The 10,322-nt window shown below is 37.1% G+C and overlaps 1 protein-coding gene across 1 annotated transcript; it reads right to left on the reverse strand.

Annotated features, from left to right (window-relative positions):
- Positions 1-2,411: 2,411 nt before the first annotated feature.
- On the reverse strand, positions 2,412-8,395 carry odc1 (ornithine decarboxylase 1). Its single transcript, XM_081394193.1, has 11 exons — positions 8,255-8,395; positions 7,264-7,397; positions 6,239-6,360; positions 5,400-5,573; positions 5,080-5,252; positions 4,537-4,753; positions 4,364-4,447; positions 4,104-4,266; positions 3,690-3,805; positions 3,374-3,588; positions 2,412-2,815 (listed from the first exon to the last, which is right to left on the reverse strand). Exons 3-11 carry the CDS (start codon positions 6,338-6,340, stop codon positions 2,677-2,679), a joined length of 1,383 nt encoding a protein of 460 aa, XP_081250319.1. The 5' UTR covers positions 6,341-6,360; positions 7,264-7,397; positions 8,255-8,395; the 3' UTR covers positions 2,412-2,676.
- Positions 8,396-10,322: the final 1,927 nt, after the last annotated feature.

Consider the following 10,322-nt stretch of genomic DNA (forward strand, 5'->3'; position numbering starts at 1 on the left):
TATGTAAAGGCAGTGGTTCTCAAACTGGGTTTGTGGTGGTTCTCAAACCGTGAGGTGACAGAAGGTGGTGCGGGAACAAAATGCTGAATTTTGCCGTTCCTTTAATACTACCTCATCTTAAAATACGATTTAAACTGAGCATGCATTTCTCTCAGGTTAAATGCTGTAAATACATGACATCCGATCAAATTACCTCATCTTTTGCGGTCAAAACTGTCTGCATTTAAGCAGCGTGTAGTGGGCTGCTATATGACAGGTCTCGTGCAGATTGCTGCCTCGGCAAATCGCGCTATACTGCCATTCTCGACCATGTGCGTTAGCGATTGCAAATGTCACATTGATTTTATACAACAGTTCAACAAACGAAATATTAATATTAAGTGATGTTCATTTTCAACACAGTTGTCATTATTTTTACAATAAAATAATAGCTCCAAAGCCACAGCAGAACTGCAGCACACAGCAGTGTTTGAGAACGAATCTGCGACTTTGAACGAATCATTAGAGTCAATGATTCAATGATTAATTCATAAATACTACCACTTGCTTCATTTCTGAATGACTCGATGACTCACCACCTACTGGCGGTTTTAATTTAATATTTAAAAGCATCACTTCGTTTTTACCATCATTGCATATTTATCTATTTAACTTTTTTTTTAAAGCATTATTTATTTTATAAAGGTATGTGTAAAGGTAAAAATGCACTTGAAAAAAATCGATTTAAGGGGGCAAATATTGTCCCTTGGTGTGACGAGTGTGGGTACGCAGAAGGACATTAAGCCTCTTGGGGTACAACTCTAAAAAGTTTGAGAACCACTGGGAGTGGGTTAAGGAATAGAACAAAATAAACATCAAACACAATACACATACCAAGGGCAGAAAGTAGGCCTAATAGCCTACTCCCATGGTTTGAATATGACACAGCCCCACCTAAGATATTTTTCACCAGCCGCCACTGATTTTAATATATACTGAACGCTCTCAAAAGCTACAAAAACGGCACAAAAGCTGTCACTGGGACAGTACCCTTCAAAAGGGTTCTAATATGTATCATTTAGCTACTAATATGTACACTTTTGGTACCAATATGTACCTTCGAGGGACTAATATGCACTCTTTAGGTACAAAGGTGCCGCCACAGTGACAACTTTTGTATCTTTTTTTCTGAGAATGAATATGCATGCAAGTCAAGTCACCTTTATTTCTACAGCACTTTTCAAAGCAGCTTCACAATTAATAACTGCTTTAAAGCAGTTCTAGCAAGCCAATGCAGTGTCTTTATTTAGCTCAGTGTTGATTCAGTTCATTTCAATAAAATGTAATTGTGCATATGGACAGTATGCAGTGTATCTGTGCACATACATGTATGTGTGAGTGCTATGACAAACTCCTATACACTTCACAAGCAAGACACAAGTGTTTTAGATTTTTCACGTGTAGTTTGACGCATTTATGGCTAATCATTTGATGCATGCGTGTAGTGACTATACAAACACACATTTATTTGAAGAGTTGAAGTCTTAGATTAAGTGTTTGCTTTTGCAAAAGATATGACATTTTGCAAGCTGTCTGCATGCTATGTGGTTGTGTGGTCTTCCAGGAAACGGAGCTAGTTTCAGAAAATGTGTGTAAGCAATTTAAAAAAAAAAAAAACCTGTGAGTGTGTAGTTCCGCATTTCTTGCACATATGCACCATGAATAATCAGAAATCATTAATAGCCATGAAGCCATTCACTTGACAAGCTTTTCCCATTGTGCTCCATATATAGTTACTCCTGGTTTGTAACCCAGAATCTTTGTGCACGTATTCAGATGTAAAATACTGAAAGGCTACTGGGCACATAAATGAAAAGCAAGACAATTCAACACTTTACACCTACCTTTATTTATATAAAAATACAAAACTTAAAAAAAAAAAAAAGTTTCCATAGGAAAGCAATATAAATGCAGTCCCATCTCTTTTATAGCCACTTCAAATGCATCAGTGGCATACAATTCAGATCAATAATACACATTTCAGGTCAATTATCTTAACATTAAGTTAATAATCAAGTAAAAAAGAGAAATGGTCTCTGAGGAGGAAATCTGTACGTGTCTTTATGGAGGGCGAGATCGAAAAGCAGCTCTTTCATGAAATGTTCTCCCAATAAGCTTTTAACACTCATCCATGGGAAGTAGCATGTCTTCCATTTGGATGTTTAAGAGGGGGAATCAGTTCAGGAATAGGCCTTCCTCCAACACACAGAATATCAGACACAGTTACACCTCCCTCGTATCCTCCACCCAAGCATCTGGCCTCAAATTACAAGTATATATATATATATATATATATATATATATATATATATATATATATATATATATATATATATATATATATATATATATATATATATATATATATATATATATATATATATATATATAAAATTAGATATATATATTTAAAAAAATGAGTAGAAAAAAACTAAGTTAAAAAACAGCCACAGGACTGTCAGACAAAATTGTGCGTCTTCAGGTCTGAGAGTTTGCAACTTTTACAAACAAGAGGCAAAAGAGCTGCATTTAGAATAGTTAATTAAACTTATGTTGTAACTTAAAAGCACACATTTGGAAATGGACCTCGAGACAGTCTGAATGAGAACTGGCTCTAGCGGTGGTGGTCAGAGAGTGTCACAGCACGTGAGTCGGGCTTGGCTTGGCCGGCACGTCCAGGGTGCTCTCGCGCCCGCAGTGAGATGGCATGTTTCCAGTGCTTTGCTCCTCGGCGGGAAGAGGAATCCCCTGCTCACAGATCTGCTGCATGCACTGCCTACAGTGAAACATCAGTCGGTCAGAAACAGCCTCTTCCATTAACCACTCTCTTAGTACAATCATCAGTAACACTTTATGATAAGCTTCATTAGTTCATGTATTAACTAACATGAACAAACAATGAGCAATACATTTGTTACAGTATTTATCTAAATGTTAGTTAATAAAAATACAGCTGTTCATGTTAGTTCACAGTGCATTAACTAATATTAATATTAGATACAACCTTTAATCTTATTAATGTATTAGTAAATGTTCAAATACATTATATTAACTAAGATTAATAAATGCTGTAGAAGTAGTTCATTCTTAGTTCATGTTAACTAATGAACCTTATTGTAATGCGTTACCCAATAATCAGACTTTTTGTTTGGATAGGGGTGTTATTTTTAGATATTTAAAAATATTATTTGTGTAATTTTAAACAAAATATTTAAGAAATCCAGTGTTAGTTTAGATACTTCTGAACATTTTAGTAAGGTGTTTGGTCTACATCAAATGAAAGAACTTGAAGAACAGTTAACATCATGAAAATGGATTCCCAAACCCAACTTACCAGGCGGTTCGGGACATGATGTAATAAATATCGGGTTTCTGGAAGCCATTGAAGGTGGAGGACGCGGCTACAGTGTAGGCACCCATGTTCTCGAACAGCAGCCAGTCGCCCACCTGCATGTCCGGCAGGCTGCACTGCTCCACAATGCGGTCGAGCCCATCACAGGTGGGTCCCCAAATACTGCAGGGGTACATGCGCTCATCAGGCTTGGGTTTCTACAAGAGAGTACGGGTTACGGGTTAGTTTTAGAGAATAAAAACCATAAAAAAATTTTTAAAAAAAGGATAATCTGATGGGCTAAAACTCATTTCCACACCTTGTGCAGAATGGGCAAGACATGCGCATGGTCGTACAGAATGCAGTTGAAGGAACCATAAACGCCATCATTCACGTAGTACATCAAGGTTCGGTCATTGGTCCCATCCTCTTCTTCTGAAGTAGGGGAAAAATTGAAACCAAGTCAGTCATCACATTTATTCATGTGGCGCTCCAGTGTTGATTCAATTCAGGTCAATAATACTGTCAATACTGCAAAGTTCAACAATAGAAGACAAGTGTCATTATTCAGCTCAAGTCAGTTCAATGTTGATTAAATTCAGTTCAATAACAGTGACGATGCTGCAAATTAGTGTCATAACCCATCTCAATTCAGTAAAAATTGTATTATCAGCTAAATCGACAATATTGCTGAACATTAGAAACAAACATGGTTTTGGATGTTAGCTTTTACCGTCTGAGGCTGATTGCTCCTTCATGATGACCTTTTTGGCAATGATGTTGACCGCCAGCGTGTACGCAGACGCCACGTAAAAGCGGCCAGGTTCAGAAATGATCCTCACGCCGGAGTCAGCAGGGAAGTATTTATCCAGTGCAGGGTTGATCACAGCAGCGATCTGCAAACCACAAAAAACAAACAAGAGTTCATCATCCAAATGTCTTTGATCAACCAAAGTTAAGATGGTGATTTAAAAATAATCGTCATTATAATACCTCTTCAAATTTCAGTTTGGTGTCATCTGAGCCTGGAAAGCCTCCGCCAATATCAAGCAGGGTCATGTTATATCCCAGCTCCGCCTGGTGGACGATGCATTTTTTCAGATTAATTATCCACCATCGCAGAAATGAGTGTGTTTTTTGAATTTCTACAGTAAAAGGCCACTCACCCCCATGTCAAAAACACAGCGTGCATCAGAGATGGCCTGCCTGTACGTCTCAGAATCAGTGCATCCGCTTCCCACATGGAAACTGACTCCGATCACATCCAGCCCGAGCTCCTTCGCCCTCTCCAGCAACAGCCGGCTGGTCTTTAACGTGGCACCAAACTTCACACTTAACCTGCACATGGCCTTGGAGTCGTCAGTGGCAATACGGAGAACCAGTCTGCAGACACAGAGAATGGGTTTAATGGTCATGAAAACCTAGTCTGTAGTGGTCAACCGATATCTGGGATTTCTTTTTACATTATCGGCACAAGTCTTTCTGTTTGGCCGTTAAGTGTCATGGGTGGGACTTTCATTTCGATTGAAAAGGTCTTCATTATTTTACAGTCTTTATTTAACAGTTCATTTCTTAAGTTTAACAGATTTGTTATATTATTCTAAATATTTACTAAAATAGTGAAGTAAATTGTATGTCAAAAATACTTGCAGTATTGTTATAATGTTATTTGTGGTGAAGTGAGATGGTTTTCTGGTGACGTTACTCACTTGGCACTATCATGGCATCGTGCAACCTTCATGAGCTCCACGTCGCTGTCAAACGTCATCATCTGCACGCCGTGAGCCGAGGCGTATTTGATCTGAGACACCTGCTTGCAGGGGTTAGCATAGATGATCCTGCTGGAGTCCACACCCACAGACTGCACGAGCTGGATCTCCGTCTAGCAGAGGAGAGGAGGATTAAAAGTCAGGTTAATACAGGATTAAAGCTGCTAAACACACTTAGCTTTTGCAGCTGAGGTCATTGAGACACATGGAGAAGTCACGTTTGCGCTTTAAGGGACTTGAATGAAGAATCTTCCACATACCTTGCTCGCACAGTCGAATCCCGCTCCCAGAGACGCCAGCGTCGTGACAACAGCCCTGCTGTCGTTGCACTTCACTGCGTAGAACGGAGTGATTCTGGGTAAAACGCGACACCAACGGAGGTGCTTCTTCAGGACGTCACCCAGGTCAGCCACGTAGAAGGCATCTTTGTCATCCTAAAGGAGGAGAAGAGATGTGATCAGAACTCTTGAGCCCAATTTAGGAACAAATGGAAGTATCTCAAGATGAATTATAGTGCACGAATCTCATGAAAACGTGACCGTGTCACATTTCATCACAAAAACCTTTTGCATAAACAAAAGGAAGCATATTTTTATGTTAACATGTATTAATTTTTACAGCAATTAAAGCAAGACAACACAGGTGAATAAGGGTAAAAAAAAAAAAAACATATTTCCCAGCTGACTGATTATATTAAGAATTGCAAACATTCTCTCTATTACAAGTTTTCTGAAATATTATGTTAAAATACACAAATGAGCATTATCTAATTAAAAATACACTTGTATGCATACATTTCCAGAACAGAAATTGGAACATTAGATAAAGCCAGATTCAAAATTCTTGTTTTATTTTGTTGACATATTAAAGTTTATCACTCCATAAATCAGACAACACTGTCAAAAACCAGAAAAAAAATAAATAAAATATTTATATAACATATATAAAATGTTGTATAAAATCAGGCAAAAGATATATATTTTAAATTATTCAGAAAAGTGGAAAGACAACATTCATGTTAAAAAAATGCCGAAAAACACAATTCCTTGCCTTAAGCGGAGAGGTAGGAATGCAGGTATGAAAGAAAAGGTTAACTCACCGATAAGGACGACTCGTTGATCTTCTGTTCCACGATATCCCGTGCACAGAATCCCTCCTCCAGGAAGGTGAAGTCAAAGTCTGATCCAGTCAGTGTGGTCATCGTGTTTGTTCAAGAATTAACTGCAAAAGAAAATGACAGGCGTGTTATAAAAGGTGGCCTCTAAGATAACAGCCTTCACTCTGACAGATAGTCCTTCCTTGAACTCAACAGCCACAGTGTCCTCAAACAAGACCTTATCTCTGCTCCAATGACTCTGCACAGTAGCTGTGATAGTCATCCTGTACAGTTACAGTCTCCACTAACCTCTAGTATTTTAATATCAATGAGATACCCTTAGAGTTATCAATCGTTTTTATTTGTACATTTCCCACTGTCATTTTAATTTTAAAGTCTCAATTTTATGGTGTATTTATTTTATTTTTTTTCAATGTTTATATACTCGTTTTTTTTTAGTTTTATTTCCGTTTTAGTTATTCTAGCACATCAGGATAAACTAAATGAAAACGCAAAATGTTTCCTTGGCAATTAGCATTCATTTTATTAATATTTAAATTGATTTCGAGAAACGTTTTTGTTAAATGGTTTTAGTTACTAAATAAACACAAAGTTTAAGTAAAGAATCTCATATATGACATTTTTTAAAGCTTTTAGGATGTTCACACTTCAAATGTAACATTTACAAAAATTCTTTATAAACACATAATTGCAGGATGTTATGGATTGTTTCTGCCACATAATAAATCATTAAAGGTAACTGCGACTTTTTATCTCACAATTGCAAGTTTACATCTCACATTTCTGACCTTTTTCTCAGAATTGTTAGATATAAACACACAATTGCGAGTTATAAAGTCCATTTATGAGGAAAAAAAAGCAGACTTTTTTTCTCAGAATTGCAAGTTTATATCTCTCAGCAACTCATATTAACCCATTAACAGGGTTTCATAGCTTATTAATCCCCAGATCCTATTAATTCCAACATTAATTTCCTTTTCTTTTCTTTTTTGTCACTTATGGCTTACCAGATGAATGGAAGAGATGGGATTATGATATGCTAACAGACGTCAGACAGCCAGGGAGGTTCACCAGTGAAGTTGAATCCTTTCAGATAAGCCTCAAGGCCAGGGCCAGTGTGTACTTCTCTCAAGCAAGAATTCTGAAAGAATTAAAATGACAAGAAAAATGAGTACAGTCTATTAAAGCCTAAAGGGAATGTAATAAATCAGCCCAATATACGAAGTTTCTGGTAAGTCACATTGCGTGTGAAACTTTCATTGCATGTATTCAAGTTACAACACGAAATTGGTAGTTTATCGTAACAGACTGATCATATCGTGTAAGATTGGGAAATTGTTTCCCAACGGAACAGGAACCCGCACACATTTTTGGACAAGACGCCGGGTATTTACGCAGAGGCTGTGAATTTAGTCCCTCCCCTTTGAAGAGCGCGACTACACCAGTTACCCAATAAGGAAACGCTCTGTTTGCACAAACTATAACAGGCGTTCCAGTCAGCCAATCACTGATCAACTCCAGCCGGCTTCCGATTTCAGCTCAGCCAATAGAATGCAGTCATTCAGGCTAGTCAGGCTTTGCAGCGTGTGAGACTCCTGGCTTCATTCATTGATCTTTATCTTGAGAATAACGGTTAGCGTGTACCAAATAATCAAGATACACAAGGAAGTTACTTCGCGCTTGTCAACACAGCTGGTTCCGACTATAAAGATATTAGTTATAACATTTATCAAATCCGAAGTTAAAATTACGCAAGAAAGCGTGATACACACACCGGCCACGTTGACTCACAGTCCACACACCACCGAAGGCCATTATGTCATAACATACGCCACAACTACACAAGCCACGATCTTTTAAAGTCAGAAAAACACTTTTAGCGATGTAACTAGCGGCTAGTTTCTTAATTTATGATTAGACTGTACCATACTGAAAGTGTATCCTAACATAACGGATATAATGATGCTAAATTCCACTCAATAATTTAATATAACTCACCTTAAAACGCATTTACAAAGAGTGTTCCCATTAGATCAGACAGTTGAAAATTAATAACGTTGTTCTCCTCGCGCACAAACGGCTATGGTGATGATCAACTGGCGAACTGTCGGAGTAAATGCCGGCGCTCGCTCTCAGCCCTATATATAGTGACGTGGTTTCCAAGGTGACGCACTAGCTGAAACCGGCTTCCTCCGAAGGAGCGAACCGGTTTGGTCTTGTTAGCGGCTTGAAGCGCGAGCGAGTGATAATGGAGGATCTGAATAAAGAACTAGAAGTGACAGACTTCCCGCTTCCCTATCAAACAAAGGTTCCTACTCATTTGGTAAATAAATTCACAAATATGATACTAAAACCTGTTAAATGATACAGAATCCCCTAAAAATGAACAACAAAAATACAGCTAAAAAAAAAAAAGGTTTTGTGGTTTACTAAACATAAACTCCCTTCTGAACTGTTGTTGCTAAATGGGAAAGTTTATAGTTAAGTTTGAATATACACACACTTACATTTTAGTATCCTCTCTATGAGCAGATAAAAGTTTGAATTATAAAATAAGATTGATCGATGCATATCAGTGTTTTTATTGATAAAGTAAAACTACTACAGATTGTCTGTAGCTAATTGATATTAAGATGAAAGTTAAATACAAAGTGTTATAAATATGAAATATTGTATTAAAGACAAACAAAAGCACATACTAAAACTGGCAATATAAAGGTAAAAGCTAGTTAAAAATGTTAAAATAATAGTCTACTAAAATATATATTTTGGCTTAAGTCATTTTGGATAAATCCCTCTGTTAACTGTAAATATAAATGCAAATATAGAATAGAATAGAATAGAATAGAATAGAATAGAATAGAATAGAATAGATCTTTATTGGTCTATATATGTCATTAAAACAACGTTAAGACAACATTTTAAAACAACTAAACTAAAACGTATGCTAAACAATGTTTAGGACTGGCAAAAATAGAAAAAGTGTAAATTTAAGACAGTGTGGTAAAATAAATATAGTTTTTGTGCTAAAAACATCATTGCTGTAACAATATATAGTATAGATACTATAAATATGATTATATATATATACTGTATAAAATAAAATAACATAAATCAGTATATGGAGTACAGTGTATGTGTGTTGGCTGAGGAAGGGTGTTGCACTTCCAGTTCGTGAGACAGGTTTATTGCACCCCAGTGTTTGTAAGTGAAAGGAGGGAAGGGAGAGGAGGAAGATATATTAGGGGAAAACAGTTATATACAGCTACATTTGCATTTCATTAGTAACACTTTTATTTAGATCGGCCCAGTGCGGATGATGATGTCATGTGGAGGAGAGTTTCTGTGCCTTTGTAACTTTGTTCCTTTCTCGTAACCAAACCAATCTGGTTCCAGTTAAACCTCGCTTTCATGACAGCAGCTCTCTGTCCACATGCTGCTGCAAGACCTTGCTGAAGATGCCAAAATGGATGTTTCCTCACCTTTTGCACAAACGCCCCCTTCCGTCTTTTATCTTTGTTCTGCAGACTTTGTTGTCATCCTGCCAGATGTTAGAAATTAGCAGTGGACACTAAATATATCAACCCTAAAACTCCCCATAATCAAAGGAGTAGACTAATCATGGCTATATCCTGTGCACCTGGGCACTGCACAAACAACTTTTTCCTTCTTCTTTTTTAACTACACAATCCTTAAGAAGAAAATTAGATACATTGAGGCTCAGGAGCATCTTAGCATAGTTTCGACTGCCTTACAAGCGCAGTATTTCATACTGTATTCCCCATATAGGCCCTTGTAGGTATTTGTCATATCAGTTGCCATCACGTTGAATGATTTTATCTTAACAGCCGGATATCAGACTGCTGCAGACAATTATTGAAGACAATTATTTCAATTGTCTTCAAACCAACGGAGTTATCTTGCATATCATCCCAATTATTACCATGTTGTCAAATAACTTTTGATTATTGATATATTATTGTTGCAAACACTGTCCTGAATTACTGGCAGTCACCTCTAATCAATCAATTAATAATAAAAAAATACACATTTTATTTTGCGAATT

This window comes from Scardinius erythrophthalmus, assembly GCF_964197995.2.
Source record: "Scardinius erythrophthalmus genome assembly, chromosome: 19".
In the NCBI taxonomy this organism is placed as follows: domain Eukaryota; kingdom Metazoa; phylum Chordata; class Actinopteri; order Cypriniformes; family Leuciscidae; genus Scardinius; species Scardinius erythrophthalmus.

Bases quoted from the DNA above. Each gene is read 5' to 3' on its own strand.
- odc1 (XM_081394193.1), bottom strand. From the start codon at position 6,340: ATGACCACACTGACTGGATCAGACTTTGACTTCACCTTCCTGGAGGAG. The intron at 4,448-4,536 runs GTGAGTGGCCTT...ATCGTCCACCAG, and splicing joins GCTGTGTTTTTGACATGGGG to GCGGAGCTGGGATATAACAT. The intron at 2,816-3,373 runs GTAAGTTGGGTT...GTTTCACTGTAG, and splicing joins ATCATGTCCCGAACCGCCTG to GCAGTGCATGCAGCAGATCT.